Source organism: Electrona antarctica, assembly GCF_951216825.1.
Source record: "Electrona antarctica genome assembly, chromosome: 11".
In the NCBI taxonomy this organism is placed as follows: Eukaryota; Metazoa; Chordata; class Actinopteri; order Myctophiformes; family Myctophidae; genus Electrona; species Electrona antarctica.
In genome coordinates, this window is record NC_136792.1 from 9,070,788 (window position 1) to 9,096,086 (window position 25,299).

At 41.6% G+C, this 25,299-nt stretch overlaps 1 protein-coding gene across 1 annotated transcript; it reads left to right on the plus strand.

Annotated features, from left to right (window-relative positions):
- Window positions 1-12,177: 12,177 nt before the first annotated feature.
- Window positions 12,178-23,560, plus strand: bco2b (beta-carotene oxygenase 2b; the record flags this gene model as incomplete). Its single annotated transcript, XM_079513674.1, has 12 exons — window positions 12,178-12,183; window positions 15,162-15,379; window positions 15,843-16,054; window positions 17,408-17,523; window positions 17,740-17,842; window positions 18,177-18,305; window positions 19,121-19,281; window positions 19,875-20,042; window positions 21,014-21,151; window positions 21,905-22,087; window positions 23,181-23,291; window positions 23,444-23,560. The coding sequence occupies 12 exons, from the start codon at window positions 12,178-12,180 to the stop codon at window positions 23,558-23,560; spliced, it is 1,662 nt and encodes a 553-aa protein (XP_079369800.1).
- Between the last annotated feature and the right edge of the window lie 1,739 nt (window positions 23,561-25,299).

Consider the following 25,299-nt stretch of genomic DNA (forward strand, 5'->3'; position numbering starts at 1 on the left):
GGGGTAAAAAGTATTGCCTCCTCTAAATTAGGGAAAGGAAAAAGCAGTGGGGTAATAAAGCTATTTCTGTTTGCAGATTATACACTTTTTAAACATTTTAAATCACCTTCCAAACAGCCACCAAAGTTTAGAAGGGTCCCATTTTGGTAGCGTGGCTCTGGTCTGAGAGCTCATTCTGTAGAGCCACTACCTGGCTGAGGGCACTGTAAAAGTAGGGGAAAGGCCAATATGGTGTAGTCTTTGAGACTGGCCTGTTGTCTCTTGCAGCTGGTTGCTGAGGCAACTGCTTTCCTCGTAGGCCTACAGGGGAAATGGTCTATTCTCACAGCACAAACAGGGTTGAAAAGAGGAAGTGAGAACCCACTATGTAGACAATGAAATTGCCACAATAAAATTCACATTCACAACATGTCTACTTTCACTGTGTATACACATACTTGTAATTACTAAATGTAGTACTGCTTCATAGATATTATACCTCCAATTTAAGGTCTGTCTGTCTGTCTGTCTGTCTGTCTGTCTGTCTGTCTGTCTGTCTGTCTGTCTGTCTGTCTGTCTGCCTGCCTGCCTGCCTGCCTGCCTGCCTGCCTGCGTGTGAGTGTGACGCTTGCACCAAGATGTTTTGTCTACCTAGAAAGTCATGTGATGGTTTACGGTGGATTCTCAGCCATCTAGTTCAGCACCTGAAGTGGCTCTTCTTGCTTTCACCTTAGCAATGCCTTTACTTGTGCTCAGAGACTAGAATATAAACCTATAACTGATGAAGTGTCCAGAAGAAACAAAATAAAACAAAAATAGACTGGATATCTGTATAGAATTTATATCATATTGAGTAAGTTCATGTGGAGACAGTGGATTAGGGTGACCAGATGTCCCCCTTTGCGTGGGACAGTCCCTCATTGCCAGGACTTTTCAGGCGTCCCACAAATTGAGACCATGTCCCACATTGTGACTAGCAGTGTTCAAATGCCCTGTTGTAAAGCTCTCATTGCCTCTTTCCTGCAAAATGTAGCCTACTATTAAGTCTGTTGACCATGACCAAAATTTTCATTTAAAACCAAATTTGAGATCATAGGGGTTTAATAATAAAATGATAGGCATTATTAGGCCTATGGTCGAATATGACATCAACGCATTTGAGTAATAAATTGATAATGTCCCCCCGGTTCCACAAAAATACTACTGTCCCTCAAATGAACAGTTTGGATTTGATTCTGGTCATCCTAACAAGGTCATCCTAACAAGTCAGATAGATTCTGTCAAAGCGCTAATAGGACCATATCACATTTACCTTCAAAATTGAAGCCAGTAATCCTGGATATGTTTATCCATGACTCCCATAGTTACCATGGAGATTTATTCTGTGAATAAAGACTATTAAAAGAAACAGTGTGTTCAATAATAAGAGTGTACAGTTGGAGGCCATCGATATTGTCCTTTTCCTTTTGCTGAGGTTTGCGTGATCTGCGCAAAACCCCTTTTGGTGTTTTAAACATTATGTTATAATTTAGCTATTTTTGAAAAATCGTGAAAATATTTATTTCAGAAAACTGGAGGATTTAGAAGGATTTTTTTTAAATTTTGAGGTCAGGCCTAAATGGGTCAAATGATAAGGGACAATATCGGTGGCACCCAACTGTATGCTACTTGCAGGTGAAATATCTTGTAAGACGTTGTAACGTGAACTTAACTTGAAATGTGAGCAGTGGAGCAAAATTGGGATTTTGAAAGTGTTGTAAATCTGCACTTTGCAAAGCTAAATTGACAAACTACTATACATAGCATAGGAGGTAGTGGTATTGAAATTCACTTTAGTGTAATTTGCAACAAGATATATTTTTTAAACCTTTTTAATAGAATTCCACATGTCTATGTGCTAACGCACAAAAACTACATCTTCAGTTATTGTTACTTTTGGAGAGAAGAAAATGATTAAAATAAATAAATAAATAAAATGTCTGCATGAAATGTATGAATGGACTGCCAGGTCCAGGGCCGCTTGCTTGCCACCAGAGGGCAGTGCTGCTTGGCTGAAATTGGGTTTCCCTCCAAAAACCATGAATTTTATCCAAAAAGGGAACATGCCAATCTGCCATATTAATGAATGCTGATTAAAATGGCTAATTAGAAACTACTTATGATAAGACTGTCTCATGCAATGACAGGTAGGCTAATGCGTATTGCTGATATAGAGTAGGAGTATTTGACTTTAGAGTTTCAAATGATTTCCTCCCTCTTTTGGCTCCTAAATTTAGTCGTTCACTCACTATGCCAAATGGGCATCCTGAATTCCCCACACATTTGTGTAGTCTTGCCACTGCTGACTTTTACTGGCTCACTTGCCACTGAGGAGCCACGATTGGGAGAACGTGTATCAAGAAACACTCTACGCCTCACCCTTCGAACCCCAAACTAGCTGTAAAATATGTTTTAGAATATTTAAAAAGATATTTTTTTGCACAGAATGTGTCTGGTTTCGAGCTAGCTCTGAAACATGACTGTCATGATTATCATGACTCAGCTCGTGAAGTAGGCTACGAGCGTCATGTGAACCATGGCTACTTTCGAGCCTCTCAACTAGGGTTGCCACCTTTGAGATCTTGAAATAAGGGACACTCTTTACGCCTGCCACGGCCTTGCGGCACAGGCGTGTGCGGCACTGCCGGCAATAGGTTGAAGCAATAAGTTGAAGCAATAGGTTGAAGCAATAGGTTGAAGCAATAGGTTGAAGTTTCCCTTCAACTTATTGTTAATGCTATCCACAACTTTTGAAGTAGAATTTTGTTTTCCAAATGAGCATAACAACATAAAGAGTTCTGATTGTGAATCCGAGTGGTTCTTTAAATGGGCACAATATTTAATTATATTGATTTATATTTATATTAGACTTTAAAACTCAACATTATTAAACAATCAACTATAATAGTCTACTGAAATAGCAGGCTAACCTATCCCCACATCAGCAGCCAAGATGTGGGCTATTGGGCAGGTATTAGAAATACTACTGACATGACATCTTGTAAAAACACGGATAAATAAGATGATAAATAATATAAGGTCCCATACCGAATCGATCTCAGGAGATGTTTGTCAAATGTCAAATGGATATCGCCCTTACTGGATGTTTGGGTCATGAAGAACTGAAAATGAACTGAACATGAAGAACACGAAAAGATGAAATTACCTACCTAGGTTCCATCATGGAGTCAAATCTTTCCGGTGATAAAATGGACACCAACGTAATCAAAAAAGTCAACCAAAGAACAAGATTCCTATACAGGATCTCCTCACTGGTCAACAAAAACACCTTGAAGACCCTAACAGGAGCCCTCGTACAAGGTTTCCTCGACTATGCATGCACCTCCTGGACGGTACCACAGCACCTCAAAGGCCCTTAAAACAAGGCTCCAGACTTCCCAAAACAAACTGGTCAGGCTACTACTTGGCCTCACTTCCCGAACCCACCTGGCTGGAATGGCTACAGGACTCTATAGTAGGAGCCCGCGGACCCCCATTAGAAAATATATGCCAGCGACCCCCATAAGAGAGGATTTTTACGCAGTGATTCTCAACCCATTTAATTTCAAGTACCAGTTTGACATGCATTAGTCTACGGACCCCCATTTAATGGCATTTCTATCTCTGGGCCCCCAATTCATATTGTAAAATCAATGTTAATTTAACTCTGAGGGTCCATTTGGTTCCATTTGTACACTCTCAGAGTTACAGACCCATAAGGGTCCATTTGGTTCCAAACTATCATTTAGCTGGGGACCCCCTGGAACTCCATCAAAGACCCCTGGGGGTCCCCGGACCCCACTTTGGGAACCACTGGTTTAGGCTACTTTAGGTACTGTGTGCCTCCTGCTAGAACAATTGTGCTGACTTTAATATTTCCTGTGTTTTGTTTTGTTCATTATTGTTAAATTCAGTGTTGACGTGTAGAGGCTATTTAGGAAAATAAGGAACAAACTGTGTTCCTTATTGGTTCAATAAGGGACGCATCATTTAATTCTCCAATAAGGGATGATTCTGTATTTTAAGGGACGGGTGGCAACCCTACTCTCAACTCCAAAACTGTATCTGGTATTTTCCATTCATACATACGGCATGCACACACACGCCACACAGACTTTTCTTTATCGACGTTTCTTTATCTGCTGATTCTCTAGCCCAGATAATAAGTTGTCATAGCACCCATTTTAACTGTCAGCCGGTGTCCCACATGGAGATCTGTGTATCTTGTATGTGCCTGTGTGTGAAGACTGCAAACTGAAAAGTGTACTTGGCAATCCTGACTGCGTTTTCTATCCCGATTGGATAAAATTGGTATCTCGATCTGAAAATGCATTTTTAGAGACATGGAGACTCCTGTTACTAAACAAACACTAGCAAAGTAGTACTACTACTATCACAATATAGAGCTTTTTGATCAGTGCGGTGCCTAACCGCTCCATTATGCAGCAATGTGTGTATGTCTGTCTCTGTGTCTGCATGTATGTCTGAGCACAGACAGCTGCAACACCTAAAGTGGCCAGTAGAGTACAGCACAGTAAAGTGGCACAGAGTAAAGTGGCACAGAGACACAACAGTACGAGCCCTGGGCCGTTCCTGGGGCCCTGGATGTCCCAGGGACCCCCACACGGACCCCCCCGGGGACCCCCACACGGTAACTCTGTCATTACTCAACCGTTTCAGACGCAGGGCGGCTCACCGGAACTGGGCCGGCACCCTGGGCGCGTTCCTGGGGGATCTAGATGTTCCGGGGACCCCCGCACAGTACACTACAATACAGTACAGAGCACAGTAGAGTACAGTAACTATAACAATAAATGTATAGTTGCACCGCTCAGTTCACACAGGTGTGATTGTAACACTTTTTAAAATCACTTACCCTACCTTTACTGAATAGAGCACCGAAGTCTGAAGTCAATATCTGTAGAGGGCGCAAATCCGCGGGTTCATGTACTTTTTATTTGCATTGTAATCCCCATAGGGGGATTTTAGATCGCCTCATATAATAACTGTGTTTGAAAAATAAACAAATCACCCAGGCCGCTTCACTCATATGGATATGAAGAATCAACTGACTGAGAGAAAACGCTAATGTTACTGCTACTGAATTAGTTACATTTTCGCTAGAAACAGACTGTATCATATATGAGTGACTGACTGTCGCAAACGATACAGAGACACCTCCCTGACAATAACGCCGAGACAGCTTGTTTATTTTTGGACCACAATGCTTATATGAAACGATTTTAAGATGAGCCCATGTTATTCTCCATAGAGAAATTACTTCCGTGAACCAGGGGAATCGAGGGGACGAGCGAGTGACGAGGACTTTGGCGCTCTATACCAGATTTAAAATGAGCATATTCTATAACATGGCCATAGAGAATACTTGATTGTGATTGGCTGGAGGGTGATCATTAATTTCAGATAGCTGCACCTTTATCATCATAGTAGCAACTGCATCACTGTTCTAAATTAATGTAGGCATAATAGAAATCATGCTGACAGTTATTTAACATTAGCTAAGCTATCATTCAAATCAATGAATCAGGGACATCGCCACTGCTTCATGAATATATTTTTGAAAGGTTTTCCCCTATTGCATCCAAAATTATATGGCTATACTAAAGAGGTGGAAGAAGAAGCCATTGGTGATTAAAAATATGTCAGTACACTAAAGGTTTACTGCCAAGTTAAAAAGATAATGTAAAAGATGATAACACTATACAATAGTGAACTGTAACTATTGATTTCAGGGGACGACCTCCATGTGAACAGCATAGCACGAGTGGTTCAACTTTGTTTAACCTCTGTCCCTTCAATCGTACACAGCAGATAAAAGCCATAAAGCAAGTCAATGAGAAGTCATGCAACAAGTACTTATGTAGCCTACTACTACTGAAGCCATTTAGTGAAAGAAACGTGTTTTGGGGGTTGTATTATTATTATTGGGGCATGCTTACTGGTACTTTTGTCATGCTTTGAAGAAAAATATGTATCATTGTTACATGGAATAAAATAATCTGCTATCCAATGCTGCTACAACAAACAACAAACAGGAGATTGGTGTCATGGTATGGATGGAGACAGATTTTAGCCATATCCAACATGGTGGCCAAGTAGTAAACACAAAATGAAATTTTACTGCAAAACGGTACACTAAACATGGAAATGTTTTTGTTTCCTTCTTTCTCTTTTGTCGTATTATGGTCAGTAGGAGTCAAGGTTGTACTTCTCTATAAGCTGCTGTGAGGAAATAGATTAGAAACCAGTACCGTTTCCCAAAAGAGCAGTTTGGATGCACTTATCCAGTTAACTGTACTGGATACATCGATACCATGTCACCTAAGGGTCTTAATGAAGAAATGGACATCTCCTTTTTACAATACAGTTTACAATTTTGTGGTATCCTGCAAACCTTGCATCATCCAACTTTACCTTACTTACAAGTATAGGAAATCTATGGAAAATACAGGATCAACCTCAAACTAATTGCAAAAAAACCAAACTCAGCTGATTTTGTATCTTCAATATATCCTGAATAACAGATACAAAGTTGCCTGGAATTGTCTGAGGGGAAAGTTTAGAAAATGGCCTGTACAGTATGGCCACCATTGACATCCTATTATTAGTTTAGTTTTGCACAAAAACACTAATTGGGCTAAATTTGGCCATAGCCACCCCAAATGTGCTGACCTCATCACATTTGTCAAGACGGCTATGGCCGTTTTTAGCCCAATGAGTTTTCTTTGTGCAAAACTAATGATTGGAATGGGCTCAGAATCATGAAAACCCTATAGCATAATGAAATTTAGAAAATATTTGCCATAGGATGTCAATGGTGGCCATAATGTACAGGCCATTTTCTAAACTTTCATCCATCCATCCATCCATCTTCAACCGCTTATCCGTAGTCGGGTCGCGGGGGCAACAGCTCCACCAGAGTGCTCCAGACTTCCCTCTCCAGAGCCACATTGGTGACTTCCTCCTGGGGGATCCCGAAACGTTCCAAGGCCAGTGAGTCGATGTGTTTCCTCCAACTGCACCTTGGTCCGCCCCGGGGTCCCCAGTGGGACATGCGTCAAGGACCTCGCTAGGGAGACGCCCGAGAGGCATCCTAACCAGATGCCCGAACCACCTAAGCTGGCTCCTTTCCAGGCGAAGGAGCAGCGGTTCTACTCTGAGTCTCTTTCGTGTGACTGAACTTCTCACCCTATCTCTAAGGGAGATGCCAGCCACCCGTCGAAGAAAACTAATTTTGGCCACTTGTATTCGCGACCTTATTCTTTCTAAATATTAAACTTTCCCCTCAGACGAAGAGTCAGCTGAGTTTGGGTTTTTTTGCAATTAGTTTGAGGTCAAATGACATTATTACTGGACTTTGGCACTGACTGGGGAACAAAACAATATACGCATGAGGGCTGATTACACATGAGAAACACCTGGGGAAGACAAAACAACTAGAACATAACAGACAAGCAAAGTCTGTGACACCACCATTCATAGCGCGCGCACACACACACACACACACACACACACACACACACACACACACACACACACACACACACACACACACACACACACACGGTAGACGGTTCAAAGTCGATGGCATTTTCGAGTGGGAACATTTCTTTATTATCCCGGGGGGCATGGTTTTGACGGGAGACTTCAGTAGTCTTTAGAGTTGTGTAGTCATGTTACTGTGTGCATCCTAGTTCAAGGACAAGTCAGGAGTTCAGACACAGGGCATATACATTTGAACATAATATCAAGATAAGGACTCCAGAGTCCAGTGGATATATAAGTAAGGCTAAGTAGGCTAAGTAAGTTTTTTTTAATGATCCTTATAGAGTCATCCAAATAAAATATTAAAAATAGACTAGGCCTATTATATAAATTGTGGATCATGGTAAATTCAGGGGTTGAACGTTGAAGTAGGCCTACCATTAAGAACCTATAAGGAAAACAAATCTAATTTGAATAATGCTTTAAGTAGCATGTAATGTGCCAAACTAGGGGTTTTTCATGGTTCTGAATCCATTCCAAGCATTATAGTCTACTTCCCAGCCCATACTCCATTGAGCCCCATTGTGAACCCGGACATGTTGAGTACACCAGGGATTCTCAACCCGTGGGTCGCGACCCCTTGGGGGGTTGCCAAATTATTTTTAAAAAACTGAATGGCTGGAAAATGGAAATTAAGAGATTACATAGTACGTGGTGCATGCATAAACTTTCCTTAATGATTATATCTGGTTTCAGTATTGATTTATGATATATTTGTCTCCACCAGGCCGAAGGCATGGGGAGAGGGTATGTTTTGCACTCCGTCCGTGTGTGTGTGTGTGTGTGTGTGTGTGTGTGTGTGTGTGTGTGTGTGTGTGTGTGTGTGTGTGTGTGTGTGTGTGTGTGTGTGTCCTTCCTTCCGTCCTTCCGTCCGTCCGTTATCAGCTAATCTCCGGCACCGTTGGCCCGATCCATGCCAAACTTTGCACACACACTCCCTGGATGCCAACGACGAACCTCTGCCCCAAATATTCCTCAACGGCCTGTGATAGCGCCACCATGAGGCCGATTTAGGCAAAACACATTTCTGTAGATAACTCGTAAACATTTTATCCATACATCACACAATTCGGTATACACTATCTCCATAGTCATGTGATCAACACAGATCTGCACAATTTCCCATCTTCCATCCTGTTTGGCTAAGATTGGCTTCCAAAGATCACATGATTGGTCCGTTTCGAACAAAATGCCACAAATCACAAACACAGTGTCCAATTTCCATGAAATTATACACGCACATTTCCACTAGGCCGAGGACGACATGCCACTATTTTTTTCCAAAATCAGCCTGACGGTGGCGCTATAACAGGCCAATTCCTGTTTTTACCTATAACTGCATCGACAACTTATGTATGTGCACTCCCTAGAGGCCATGGAAAACATTTTCCCTGCATCCCTCCACATCTGCCGGTTATAGCGCCACCATGAGGCCGATTTCTGCAAAACCCATTGTTTATGTAGTCGCACAGATTTCATCCAAATCTCACGCAAATCGGTACACATGATCTCTGTAGTCATGTGATCAAGACGAGCCTGTTGGATTTCTCAGATTCTACACTGATTAGCTAAGATTGCCTTCCAAAGTTTTCAGGAGTAGCCCGTTTTGTACAAAATGCTGCACATGTCCTGCTCATCCAGAATTCTATCCTCAGAGATGCTATGAGTGATCTGGCTCTGCATTTCCTCAACAAAATGAAGACAATTGTTGCAAGAAACAAACAAACAAAAAAACATTTATATTACTCCTAAACATTTTGCCAAACATCACACACACTCCTATCCTCCTGGTGGAGACCTGTGCCCAGAAGGGCACTTTTTCTAGTTGCTCTATATTATTGTCTCCACCAGGCCGAAGGCATGGGGAGAGAGTATGTTTTGCACTCCGTCCGTGTGTGTGTCCGTCCGTGTGTCCTTCCGTCCGTCCGTTACCAGCTAATCTCCGGCACCGTTAACCCGGTCGATGCCAAACTTTGCACACACACTCCCTGGATGCCAACGATGAACCTCTGCCCCACATTTTCCAGAACGGCCTGTTATAGCGCCACCATGAGGCAGCTTTTCACATTTTTACCTAAAACTGCACCGATCTGCGTGAAACGTTGCATGCACACTCCCTAGAGGCCAAGGACAAACCTTTGACCTGTATTTTCCGCATCTGCCTTTTATAGCGCCACCAGGAGGCCGACTTTTGTAAAACACATTTTTTGATATTACTCCTCCAGATTCTGTCCAAAAATCTCACAAATCGTTACACAGTATCTCTATGGTCATGTGCTCAAGTTGGATCTGTCCGATATTTCATATTCCCTCCTAATTGGCTATAATTGGCTTTCACAGTTTGCAAGAATGCCCCGTTTTGAACAAAAGCCTCAAATCATGAACGCAGCATGCAATTTACGTGAAATCTTTCACACATTTTCTTACTAGGCTGAGGAATATATCCCACCCTTTTCACATTGGCCTGTTATAGCGCCACCAACAGGTTGATTTTTGCAAAACACATTTTTGGAACAAAATGCCTCAAATCATCCAATTGCCATCAAAGGCGTATGAAGAAATGGCAATCGGTACACATGATCTCTGTAGTCATGTGATCAAGACGAGTCTGTTGGATTTCTCAGATTGTACACTGATTGGCTAAGATTGCCTTCCAAAGTTTTCAGGAGTGGCCCGTTTTGTACAAAATCCTGCACATGTCCTGCTCATCCAGAATTCTATCCTTAGAGATGCTATGAGTGATCTGGCTCTGCATTTCCTCAACAAAATGAAGAAAATTATTGCAAAAACAAATACAAAAAAACATCCTCCTAAACATTTTGCCAAACATCACACACACTCCTATCCTCCTGGTGGAGACCTGTGCCCGGAAGGGCACTTTTTCTAGTTAAGGTTATTTTTGCAGTCAGTTTGTATTGGTGGTGGGGAGGGGGGTGGGGCGGGGCGGGGGTCGCGACTCGCGAGACATGGCCAAAGCATTTCCGGGGGTCCCCAGCCAAAAACGTTGAGAACCCCTGGAGTACACCAAAGTTTTACGTTAGAAATGTTGAGTATGGGTCCCCAGCATTTAGAAAATGCAGGATGCTAACTTGCAAAATTAATGTTGAGCAATTTTCATAATTGTCTCCACCAGGCCGAAGGCTGGGGAGAGAGTATGTTTTGCACTCCGTCCGTCCGTCCGTGTGTCCGTCCGTCCGTGTGTGTGTGTGTGTGTCCATCTGTGAACAGCTAATCTCCGGCACCGTTAACCCGGTCGATGTCAAATTTTGCACACACACTCCATGGATGCCAACGATGAACCTCTGCCCCAGAATTTCCAGAACGGCCTGTTATAGCGCCACCAGGACGCCGCTTTGTGCAAAACAAGTTTTTGGACAGTACACCTACAGATTTTGTCCAAACATCACGCAAATTGGTACACAGTCTCTCTAGAGCCATTCAACGAAACAGGTCTTTCAGATTTCTCAGACTCCATCCTGATTGGCTAAGATTGGCTTCCAAAGTTTGCAGGAGTGCTCAGTTTCAAACAAAATGCTGCAAATCATGGACACATCGTGTGATTTCCGTGAAATTGTGCACGCACATTCCCCTTAGGCCGAGGAAGAAATGCCACGTGAACATTTTCAACTCAGCCTCATGGTGGCGCTATAACTCGCCGAAAAGTGCTTTTACCTCTAACTGCACGGATCTGTGGATAACTTTGTATGCCAACTCCCTAGAGGCCAAGGAAAAACCTTTGCCTGGAATTTTTCACATCTGCTCTTTATAGCGCCACCAGGAGGCCGACATATGTAAAATACATTTTCTAACATTACTCCTTACTCCTTTTATCCAAATTTCACGCAAATCGGTACACATGCTCTCCATAGTCATGTGATCAAGACGCGTTTGTTTGATTTCTCATAATCCACCTTCATTGACTACGATTGGCTTCTAAACCTTTCAGGAGTAGCCCGCTTTGTACCCGTTTGGTACAAATTGCCACAATTACTCAACGCAGTGTCCGATTGCGGTGAACACACACACACACACACACACACACACACACACACACACACACACACACACACACACACACACACACACACACACACACACACACACACACACACACACAAAACATCCTCCTGGTGGAGACCTGTGCCCAGAAGGGCACTTTTTCTAGTTGGCATATGTGACCATACCACCAACTAGCCATGGAATGGCTTGGAATGGATTCAGCATCATGAAAAACCCCTAGTTTGACACGTCACATGCTATAAAGCATGATGAAATTTAGATTTGTTTTTGCTTAGACATAGCTTGTTAACGGTATGGTCACATATTATGCCAATTATGAAAATTTCTCTCAACATATGCAAGTTAGCATCCAGCAGTTTCTACATGCTGGGGACCCATACTCAACATTTCTAACATAAAAAAAACACTCATTGGGCTAAATTAGGCCATAGCCACATGCAAATGTGCTGACCTCCATTTGGGCACATTTGGCCTGTGTCACGTGCGGCTCACGCCCCTTTTTAGCTTAAATTGACTGGCCTATAATGGCTCTCACCTGCTCACCTGATGGCTGGCTGGTTTGAACTTGGAGGCATGAGGGTGAGCTGGGAGAGATACTTTTGTTTACCGCATTTGCACTTTATTTTATTGGATTCATTCTTTGGTATTTGCTCACTGTTTAGATTATTATTATTATTATTATTTGCACATATGTATTACACTAGAATTTCGCCGCCCTTCGGGCGGCTCATCCTAGTTCCGTTGCAGCGCAATGGGAAGAAGGAAATTGCGAGATTTGACAGACTCCACTTCATGTTTCAGCTGTGTTTTTAAACCCAGTATTGTGCCCTTCACATGTATTAACGGATGGGTATTATTATTATTTGTTGTATTTTATTTTCACATCAAAGCAAATTAAATTAAATTAAAATAAGCACACATGAAACTGCTTTTTACTGTTTTTGTTTACGTACAATAAGTTACTGTTTTTGGAAACCAAAAGATGTTGAGAATGGAGCAGAACATACTGTAGTATATTTTTGTGGGGACCTTGACTGCATTATAGTAGGCCTACAATCTTTTGGATTGCAGTGACCCCACATTGTTTCTTCGGGAACAATATTTGTAGTTACAATGAGGGCTACATGAGCCGAAGGGAGAGAAACACGTCGCCTCTCTCCAGTCCGTGCGTATGCTGCTGCTGGTGGCTGAATAACAACGGATCGCATCGCTGACTGACATAAACGCACAGTTACAATTCAGAGGCACTTCAATAAGAAAACTCAACTAATAACGCTTGTGTGTGTTAATCTGCCCGATGCTGACGTTAGTATATAATGTTTAGATTGTTTTCCTCTTGTACATGCGTTTGTGGGCACAGTGGCAGGGGGTGAAAAGCCGATTTGTCCCATGGTGTGCACTGCGCAACTGTGCAGTGTAAAACATGCTGAAATCAAACCACACACACACACACACACACACACACACACACACACACACACACACACACACACACAGTCACTCAGTCACAAATCCTCCACAGTGTGATTACGTGTCTGCAGTGACACTGATGCGAGGTTACAATGAGTCCGTGGTGTGGTGAGACTGGGAAAGGAATCCCCAATTGCTGCGTGGGGATCGCCATGTGAGGGGGCTAGCCAATAAGGGCCCGGTGTTGCATGTGGAGAATTGTGTAGGTTAGTGTGTGTGGTGTAGCCGAACGGGGTGGTGAGAACATGAGGGGGATGTAGCACAGCAATCGGTGACCCCTACATTAAGCTGTGTTGCTCCCAGCATGCAGTGCAAATGCGTGTTGTAGCAACCGTAGCCAATGGGAAAACAGGATGCAGTGTTGCCAGGTCCGCGAATTGTAAGCGAGTTGTAAGTAGCGTGTTGAATGGCATTTTTTCTGGGCTTGTTTTCATAGACCTGGCAACAAATTAGGCGGGGGTGTCGGTGCTTGTGGCGTGTTTGTGTTTATTATTGATAGTGATATTGTTTGTGAGTCTGGACGGGAGGCGGCTTTAGTGGCAGTGCAATGACAATTTTTACGCGGGTGATGTTGAGTGTGGGCGTGCTGCGCGACATGAGGAGATAGCGGAGGGTCGACGCGGAGGGTAAGTCTGTGACGTGTTAGTGTGTTTAGTGGGTTGTTGCAGTGTGTGTTGCAGTGTGTCAGTGACGTAGTAGCTGGTGCCTTTTGTTCCTGGGTGGGAACAGCGTTTTGGGCACACCTTTTCAATTGTATAATAGATGCATGTATTTATTGGAAACTGCTGTAGTATTTGGTGCATCGAATGATATAAGTAAACATTATAAACTTGAGCTTTTCGTTTGGTTATGAATCATTTTATTGCATGCCATACAGTTTATTTAACTCCCAGGCTTAGCCTGATGGCTGATTAATTTAATGGGAATTATTCTCAGCCACGACAATGTTTCTCATTGAAAATAAATGTGTGATTAAATTAGGCTAACCAGAAGGTCAAGGAGAACCTCAATGAACCTCAAACAACAACCAACATAATAATAATAATAATAATAATAATAATAATAATAATAATAATAATAATAATAATAATAATAATAATAATAATAATAATAATAATAATAATAATAGGCTCCAGCGTGAACTGCTGTCATGTAATAGCCTTATAGAGTAACAATATAATACCCACACCTTTCTGCAGTCAGAGCACCATTTATGACCTGATTGACATTTTCATGACCTGCTTACAGAGCAGGCCTCCTTCTTTACTATAGCCTATTTATGCTATCTATATACCCATCATACATGTGTGTGTGGGGGGGGGGGAGACAGTATAAAACGTTGCCAAGACATACAGCAGTGACACAGAAACAGCAGCGAGCCTTTGTTCCCCAGCTCCACAGTGACCCACCTAACCCACCGCCATGTCTATACAGACCAACAAAACAGGTAAATTATATATAAATTATATCACAGTTAATTAATCAATTCAAGTTTTAATGAATGAATTAAAAATACAAAGTAATAGGTGTAATAAGTACATACTTCCTAATGTCTTGAATTCACTGGAAATGTATGGCACACTTTTGTTCTATAACAATGTAGGCCTATTATATATGAATTATAATACAGCTATTTATTAGTTCTAATGTCGTAGTATCTACTTTTCCATGGAGAGCCTGATCACTGGTTTTAATTTCAGTAATCTATAGCAAGGACCAATTTAGATGTGGTATAACAGTTAATTACATTTGTCTGGTATAGAATAGGAAAAACTACCTATATAGCGTTGCTTCTGGGATCACAGCTGAGAACCAGTTGGTTCCAGGATTGGATATTTAGAACCTATTTAGTCTTCTTTTTTTTCACTTAATTTTTATTGATGAAAAGACAAGGACAACAAAAAAAGGAAAAAACTAAAACAAGGCTGCATTTTTCATATTACAGGATACATTCACAGAAATACATTATCGCTATAGGCTGAAAGAAGAGACCCACTTTTCCCACATTTTATAGAACTTATCTTCTTGTAGTCTAAGTATGAATGTTAGTTTTTCCATAACATACAAGAACCAGTCTTCTAAAGCAGAGTCTAACTCTGTCTACAGAGCTCAAAAAGAGCAAGTCTAAGAAGAACAACCACCACTACACGGACGTGCACGGCCTGCCCTGTATCGAGAAGATTGTGACCTCAGTGGAGGAGACTCCTGAGCCCATCGGCACCAACATTGTTGGCATCATCCCAGAATGGATCAGTGGAAGTTTCCTCAGAAACGGACCTGGGAAGTTTGAGTTTGGAAACCAGAAGTGAGTAAATTAATCACGAAATTCCATCAAGGTGTCCCAAATCTAATTCTTCTTCTTCTTCTTCTTCTTCTTCTTCTCCTCCTTCTTCTTCTTCTTCTTCTTCTTCTTCTTCTTCTTCTTCTTCTCCTCCTTCTTCTTCTTCTTCTTCTCCTCCTTCTTCTTCTTCTTCTTCTTCTTCTTCTTCTTCTTCTTCTTCTTCTTCTCCTCCTCCTTCTTCTTCTTCTTCTTCTTCTTCTTCTTCTTCTTCTTCTTCTAATAATGATAATAATTTATGGCACAAAAGGTTTATAGGCCTATTATAATTTGTCAAATGCCAATCATGTATAATCAAGCATCGTATAAAATGGTGGGTAAAAACATGAACAAAGAGTCAAATAACAATAAGTATAGGACTTAGGAGTAATGACCTAAATATAAATCTCCAGAACGTTGTAATTTTGACCTGCTGTCTGCTCTCTATCAGGTTCAACCACTGGTTTGATGGCCAGGCTCTTCTGCACCAGTACAAAATCACCAAAGGTGAGGTGACCTACAAGAGCCGCTTCCTCTCAAGCACTTGTTACAAAGGCAACGCTGAGCACAACCGCATCATGGTGTCAGAGTTTGGCACCATGGCAACGCCGGACCCATGCAAAACCTTTTTCCAGCGCTTCCTCTCCAAATTTGAAATGCCAAGTGAGTAACTCCTTATGTTTCCGGTGCTGTGCCTTCAAACAGAAAGTATTTTTTTTGCCTGTTGTATACTCATTCATTTTTAGCCAGACAGTTATTTCCCACTTTGTGGTTCCTTGTCTAGACTAGTCTAAAAGCCTCTGTTGCGGTTGAGTCAACTGAGACATTCTTGTCCCATGCTTTGATTGATGGAAGTATGTATTAACAGTTTGCAGAATGGGTACATTTCATATGAAAGCGCAACTTAATACAAAGACTGTTGTTACTGTGGACGACACACTGAATAAAGCTTGTTTACAACAGGGTCCACCATTTTCAATTCATGCTTCCATTAATGGCACTAAAACTGAAAACGTTTCATATGTCACCAAAATCTGAGGACCTCAAATCCAATCACCAGGTTTCAAGGAGGTCCACCGACTCCACCTATAACATTCTACATTCAGGTATAGGCTTTGTAATGCAAATGGTGATTCTGGCCTAAAAGTGGCACTATAGAGAAAAGCCCACAAAGTAACCAAAAATCTGTATGCTCTCTGAAAAACATAAAGTTTCTTTTAAATCCACCCATTAACATTATGAGATATATTTAGGGCAAAGTTGAAATCTGGTCCTGAGGGTGGCGCTAGTGTAAAAGCCAAGGGGTTACTAAAATCAGTGCAGGCCATCTTCTGAGGAGTGCACAACAAAGTCCATTGCCAATTATGCCAGTACCAGTACAGTGGTGTACTGTATGGAAGACTGAATTGCAATCCATTGAGCAACTAGAGGGCCAATAGGAGGTGTAAAGGAGGGCACGGTGGCACAGTTGGTAGTGCTGTCGCCTCACAGCTAGAAGGTCCTGGGTTCGATTCCCGCTCGGGACGCCGTGGGAGCTGGCGGCGTGTCCCCTCCTCTGCGTCATCAGTGCCCATACCCGAGGCGGTGTTGGCGAAAGGGCCTTTCTGTGTGGAGTTTGCATGTTCTCCCCGTGTCCCCTAGGGTAGGTAGGCCTACCCTCACAAAAAACATGCAGCCGGGGCGCCTGATGGAGGGGAAAGGAACTGGTTGGAATAACGTGTTCCTTCCACGCGCTACGTCCAACCAGGGAAACTCCCCCATGTCAGGTGTGAAGGAGCGACTTGGACACTCAAGCATGAGTTCAAGTCCGTTGCTCTCCCCAGGTTGGCTCACATTAGATAATTGACACAGGGGTGAAAAAATGGGTTACAAAATCGTGGGATAACAATTATTTTAAAAAAAAAGAAGAAAATAGGAGGCGTAAAGCAACGTTTCCAATAAATTACATTTAAAAAAATATAGTTCACAGAAAACCAGCATGGTGTCCTCATTTTGATTTGGTCTCTTTCCTCCCAGGTGTTACTGATAATGGCAACGTCGCGTTTATGTTGTACAAGGGAGATTATTATGTAAGCACAGAGACCAACTTCATGCACAAGGTGGACCCTGAGACACTGCAGTCCACCCAGAAGGTAAACCCCTGGCCCCTTCTTCTAGCAATGTTTGTACAAATAGAGCAGAATCAAGACGGTATGAGTGAGACATAATATATATTTAAAAAAGATATTTTTGTTTTTGTGTTTCAGTTCAGAAATTGAAAACAATGATTTCTAATTTACCACAAAGGAAAAATAGTCTTCTCTCTCCTACTGAATCTAATCCCGTATTTGTTGTGTATGTTATATCAGGTTGACTGGAGTAAGTTCATTGCTGTCAATGGAGCCACTGCACACCCTCACACAGACCCAGATGGTACAACATACAACATGGGAAACTCCTATTCCGCTAAAGGTAAAGTAATCTGCAGGTGTCATAAATGCCACAGAAGTGTGCACATAGAACAATGATTTACCTGCAGTATACAGGCCAGATTGCTTTATCAATGACAATTTATTTTATTTGTGTTGCGCTCACAGGATCAGATAGGGTCACATTTCATTATTACCTCTATCATGCTGTTGGCCAACTAAATTAAATCCCACCACAGTATGCTTTTTAAAGAAAATGGCAGTAGAACCTGCATGCACACACTTTCACACAGCAATGACATTATTGAAAGGTTTACGTAGATCCCTTTTCATTCTTTCAATAAAATACATAAAACAGAAAGAAATTAATTTCACAGGAGCGATCTACAACATCATCCGTGTTCCCCCAAATAAGGATTCTCCAGAGGACACCTTAGAGGGAGCCACTGTGCTTTGCGCCATTCCCTGTGTGGATAGGGGCAAGCCCTCCTATTACCACAGCTTTGGTAAGCGAAACCTACATTCATATGGGTGGCTGTGGCATACAAGGGCGGCTGTGGCTCAGGAGGTAGAGCAGGTCGTCCAATGATCCCTGGGTCGGTGGTTCGAATCCCAGCTCCTCCTGTCCACATGTCGAAGTGTCCTTGGGCAAGACACTGAACCCTACATTGGGTCGGTGTGAGCTCGCCACCATTGGTGTGTGAATGTGGGAAGTGAGGACGCTGGTGTCGACTGTTCGCTTCACCTCCCAATGAATTAATGAACCATTGTAAAGCGCTTTGAGCACTTGGAAAAGTGCTATAAAAATGCAATTCATTATTATTATAATTATATCAAAGCTGACTTTGGCTTTAGGTTATTCATCAAGCACGATCATAAATCCCTGTCATACGAGTCATCATTTCTCATCATTATTGTAGTTGCTTTAGGCAACACACATATTGTTCTAGGTCCGAGAACTTTTATGCCAGCTAAAGTAAACCTGTTTTTTTTGTTAACCTTTTTTGTTCATTGAGTTTAAGGGTTGTTTTTTGTAACCTTTTCTGTAACCCCTAAAGTCCATTTTCTGATTGGACAATATAATGTGCAATCAGACAGGAGTGACATCAGAATAATAGAAATAAACCCATGAATTACAAGTGTGCAAATGGCTTCCCGCATGAAAAAGAAGGAATACATGAAGAATTCAACGCAGCAAAGGTCGTCAGGACTCGAACCAGCCTGGACCGCTAGGCCGGCCCGGGCCGAATTGCACCGAATTGCACCTTTCTAGTTACCGGTACATTTTACATTCTTACATTCTTCCTTGCTTCTGTTCCAGCCATGTCAGAGAACTATGTGATTTTCATTGAGCAGCCTATCAAGATGAATACGTTGAAGATCGCGACAGGCAAGCTGTTAGGAAATACCATCAGTGATAGCATATACTGGGACCCCAAACTCGACACCATCTTTCACCTCATCCACAAAAAAACTGGAGAGGTGAGTCTTTCAGATCGGAGTCCTATGGGAGTGTGGTCTGGTGGGTTTCGTTTATTTATTTATTTCGAACATATTACATTTTTAAATAAGAAGAAAGAGAAAGGAAATAAAAAGGAAATCTTTGATTTTTCTTCTTTTCTTTTTAAGAAAGAAATAGTGTCAATAAAGTCATTTTTACATATTCCTTAACCCGGGAACCCCTTTTGGTGTTTTAAGCATTATGTTATGCTTTAGCTGTTGAAAAATAGCAGATCTACAAGCTCATAGCGTGGCACCAAGTGCCGCGCTACGAGCTTGTAGGTCTGCTATTTTTGAAAAATCGTGAAAATGTGGCACAAATCTTTGAATATATTCTTTCAGAGCGAGCGTTTTAACTCGCATCTTTGCTTCTGGGGGAGGTCACTGGAACAACATATTTTCAGACGGGGGTCGGCGACCAATTAGATATCATTTTAGGGGTCCTTGACTTGAAATATTGAGCACCACTGATATAGAAACATAGGTATTTCAGAAAACTGTCATGATTTAGAAGACATTTTTTAAATTTTGACGTCGGGTCTAAATGTGATAATGTGTTTTTTTGTGTGTTTCAGCTAAGCTCAGTGAAGTACGTCACCAAAGCCATGTCTACATTCCATCAAATCAACGCCTATGAACAGGACGGATTCATAATCATGGACCTGTGTGCTTCAGATGATGGCAATGCCATCAAGAACTTCAACATCCAGAACCTCCGCAAGTCTGGAGAAGCCCTTGATGAGGTCAGTTCTTCAGTCTATTCATCACAAATACTATGAATGTGACCCCATTGTTTGAAAATGAGCTTTTTAAGATTTAGGGTTTTGATTAGGATTTGGATTCAATATCATTGGGGGTCTATGTTTGATATTAAGTCAGTCATGATTTTGGTGCAAACTACTTCTACAAATATGAATTAAAAGTATGTTTGACAATGTGAATGGAAATCAAACATTTCTATTCATACAGTCGGTACCTGTGTATACCAATGTCCAGTTAACATTAGGGTACAAAGCAAAGAATCATTTACTTCCTAGGAACATTCAAAATGTATTTAAGGACAAAGAATGTGTTTATAATTTAAGAGGAAAATATAATTTTGAGAAACGTTTTGGGCGTACAAATTTGAAGAACATGAGCATTTCACATGGTGGAGTGACTCTGTGGAACGGTCTGGATGATGAAATTAAAAATAGTGGAACTATTGCACTGTTTAAGAAGAGGTTTAAATATACTTTGCTTATGCGCTACAGAGAAGAAGCTTGAGGGGGGGTTGAGGGTAGCCTACATTATGGTTCCACTTAGTGCTATAATAAATAGACAAATACATAATATAATATAAAGGGAACCTTGACATATTTGTTTATTTTTAAATTGTATAATTAGGGGTAGGACCAGATAAGCTCAGGCTTCATTCCTGCTCCTTTTCGAACTGTACTATATGTTGTTTTGCTTTTGTTTTAACTTTTTTTTTCTTTTAATGCATTGTATATTTTGTATTTTTATTGTCATTTCTATTTAAAAGAGTTCGAAATGAACATTCATTCATTAGGGTCAATTAAACTCAGGCGTGATCGCCAGAGCTGGTTTGACTAAATGAACTGTAATGTTACCAAAGTGGATGCTGTTGGTGGATTGAAATTGAAGTGTTTTGTTTCTTACCAGGTGTACAACACCATGGCCAGAGCTAACTAAGTGTTTTGTTTCTTACCAGGTGTACAACACCATGGCCAGAGCTTTCCCAAGACGTTTTGTTCTACCTCTCAATGTGGACGGTGAGACACGTCTCGGTGTGAACCTGAACACGAGGCCCGACAGCTCTGCTACGGCTATGAAGATCAACAACAACAAGGTATCACCATACAGCAATACATAGAAAACTATTCATAGTTTTTAAGATATTGAATATGAAGCTCAAGTAATAATGATTGGTTGGAATTTCGGCTTCATGTTTAGGGTAATTAAGATTATATATATAGCTTGAATCCCAAACCCAGCTTAACCCATTTAGACCTGAGAACTATTCTACAAATGCCTTCTAAATTCTGACAGTTTTCTGAAAAACCCATGTTTCTGTGTCAGTGGTTCTCAAGCGTTTTCATGTCAAGGACCCCCAAAAATATCTGTAATTGGCCGCCGACCCCCATCTGGAAATATGTTGTTCCAGGGACCCCTGGAACAACATACCCCCCCCCCCCCCCCCCCCCCCCCAGAAGCAAAGATTTGACTTAAAACGTTTGCTCTGAAAGAATATATATTCAAAGATTTGCACCACATTTTCAAGACCTTTCAAAAATAGCAGATCTACAAGCTCATAGCACGGCACCCAGTGCTATTTAATAGCTAAAGTATAACATAATGCTATAAACACCAATGGGGGTTTCCGTCTAGGAGCCCTGTTATTGATGGCAAGGGGTGGTACTTTTTGAGAAATAAACATAGGATGATTAAACACTGAGGCGAAGCCAAGGAGTTTAATCCTCCCGAACCGCTGAATTCAGTGATTGACCAATTAAAATCAAGCATTCATCCAAAAGCCGTTTTGTAATATCACAATACAGTGTATGTGAACACTCCCTCTGTCTCGTTCATTCTCTCTGTGCAGGTGTATTGCACGCATGAAGATCTCCATGGAGACGAGCTCCATAAATACGGAGGTCTGGAGTTCCCTATGATCAACTATAAAGAGTACAACACCCGCCCATACCGCTACTACTACGGCTGTGGCTTCAGACACATGGTGGGCGACACGCTTATCAAAATGGACATCCAAGACAAAACGATGAAGGTATAACAGACTATCGATGGACTCAGGTCCACTGTGTTCATTAAGCCATTTAGATAGATAGATAGTAGATTCTACAAAATGTCTTCTAAATCCTGACAGTTTTCTGAAAAACCTATGTTTCCATGTCAGTGGTTCTCAAACTATTTAATGTCAAGAACCCCGAGAATTATATGTATTTGGCCGCCGACCCCCCATCTGTTCCAGGGACCCTCCAGACGCAAAGATTTGAGTTAAAAACGTTCGCTCTGAAAGAATATATATTCAAAGATTTGCGCCACATTTTCACGATTTTTCAAAAATAGCAGACCTATACAAGTTGCTTGTAGATCTGCTATTTTTCAACAGCTAAAGCATAACATAATGCTTAAAACACCAAAAGGGGTTCCAGCCCAGAATGGGAGAAACTCAAGGTTTACTCTTCAGTGAGGCAGTAATGGATTCTTCTGGGTGTAAGAAGAACTTAAAGTGGTGTGCTACTAAACATATGTCAAAATCCATTGCATCCATATATATTATGTCACAGTTAGCAAAAGCCATAGGTAACAGTATAGTAATAGCTTGAATTCAAAAAGCCAAATGTTTGTTGTAAGCATTTATACTGTATACACAGGTTTAATGTTTGTCTTTAGTTCAATGTGCATTTCTCTTTAGTTCAATGCATTGACAATGAAGGGGACATTTATGTCATAATGTGTCATTTAAGTCATATTGTCTCTTTATTGTTAATGGCGTTTAATGTTTGTGTTGGCACACCGTTTGTTTTACATCACCTAATCAACATGAGTTAGACTTTAAATATATTAGCGCCCCTCACTTCACACGGGACTGGAGCCACTGGTGGCAGTGGCTAAGGAGGTGGATTAGCCACTTGGGGAATTGCAAGGTTCCCAATTCATTCCCTGGCTCCTGTGTTGGGCAAAATGTCCTTGAGCTGGACACTTAACTGCTAACTGCTCCCAATGAGCAGGTTGGTGCCTGTATGGTTGCCTGTGTGAATATATTACACATTGCAAAGCTTTGAATAAAGGTGTTTTATATAAAGGCACCATTCACAGTTAATATTTAACCCAGATAAACTCTTATTTTCTTCAAGGTATGGGAGCAGCCTGGTTTTTACCCATCTGAACCTGTCTTTGCACCCTCTCCTAATGCTACAGAGGAGGATGATGGTGTTGTCATGTCCGTGGTCATCACTCCAAACCAGGTCTCACATAATGTTACTTGTGAATTCACATTTACATTCATGGCACCTTGAGCAACGTACGGCTAGTCACAACTGGTGTATATAAGCCTTAGTTCTAACAGAATGAGTTTGCTAAAGTTTTTCCTCGTCATTTGGCTTGTTGCGATTTTCAGGACAAGAGTACGTTCCTCCTGGTTTTGGATGCCAAGACATTCGAGGAGCTGGGCAGGGCTGAGGTACCAGTCAACATTCCCTATGGATTCCATGGGACTTTCAATGCAGCTGAATAGATGTATGCAAAGAACGGAAAAGGCTGTAAAAGGACTGAATGATGAACCCACCACGGACTTCAAACTAATACTGTAGAGATTATGGACAATTGGGTCTTCTGGCCAGGCATCCGATCCCACCACAGCCTTCTCTACAAAGTGTGGTGTCTGGGGACACCCAGGGGTCCTTGAGGGGGTTGCAAACCACTTTAACCCTAATATACATCAGCTATTTGCAAAAACCTGATCTAATGCAATGTGATGTGAGCTTGCACAACTGCTATTTCCAAACAATCAAGTTTTTGAAACATTTTAACAGCACAGATCGGAGTCGCTGATATAAAATCTTTTCAGGTGGGGGCCCCTGGCCAAATACCAAATACATTTGTGGGTCCTTGACATAAAAAACACCTGAGAACCACTGCTCTAAAGTGACTCCCCTTTGCTCTCACCCTCTCAGCATTTCCATGCTGTTCAATTGGACCCCCTCTAAAACGAGATGATGCATCTCAATGGGCTATCCTCTAAATGAAATACAATTTCAATATATAATTGTTTCAATAAAGAAAGACAATTTACCTCAGGACGAGTCAGGTGGTGTTCCCGCATTAGTTATGGGTTTGTTGATTGCTTTTGTCACGCGCATACTCTATAGTAATCAATACTAGCTATGGATTAAAAACATCACTATCATCTTTGAACATATACAGTTTTTGATGTGAAGTAGGCCTATATCAGGTTTCCTTTAGTAATCCAATCCCTGTAGTGGGTGCATAGGCCTACTTCACATGAAAAACTATATGTTCAAAGGATGATCGTGATGTTTTATCAATACTAGATATGTTTTCCATATCTAGTATTGATAACTATAGAGTATGCGCGTGACATACAGCGATCAACAAACCCATAAGTAATGCGGGAACACCTCCTGAGTGGCAATAACGACTTTCTGGCCTTGACAGAACATCCTAACAGAAAGGTCTTAATCTGATTGCATTAAACTATGTTAAACGACGTTAAACTCACTCTGCCACTCACTTTATACATGTGCATACCGTCTATTATGGATACAATCATTTATGGTATGCTATGTGTTTTGAGAAAGTACAACCAGCTCAGTGACCTTTGGAAAAAAGTAAATGTAATATTATTACTCAAAATGTAGTTACTGGAAAAAAGTAATATTACTGAAAGTAATATTACTTTAATTACTTGACAACACTGATTACGACCATAGAACCTCATACTGACCATAGAACCTCATACTAACCCTATCCACAAGAACCCCAATCTGGTAACCCATCGGCAAAAAAGGAAAAACAGCACCCTCTGCTGTTTGTTAGCATAGCTCGGAATCTGTTCTTGAGAGATTACACAAACCCTAACCACATGCAGAAGCCACGGGTGAGTCTAACCCAGTGGTTCCCAAAGTGGGGTCCGGGGACCCCCAGGGGTCCTTGAGGCAGTTCCAGGGGTTCCCCAGCTAAATGGAAAAAACTTTTCTGAGGGTCCCTGGCATATCTTTTCTAATAGGGGTCAATTTGGGGGTCCTTGACATGAAAAGGTTTGGGAACCACTGGTCTAACCGGCCTATAGTCAGACTATGGGATGTGTTCGTCCTGAGATTTTAGAAGGTCGGGATACGATCCCCAGCCAGGTCATACCAAAGACTATAAAAATGGGACCCAATGCCTCCCTTGCTTGGCACTCGGTGTCAACGGTTGGATTGTGGGTATGTCCCTGGCTGGTGTGTAAAGACA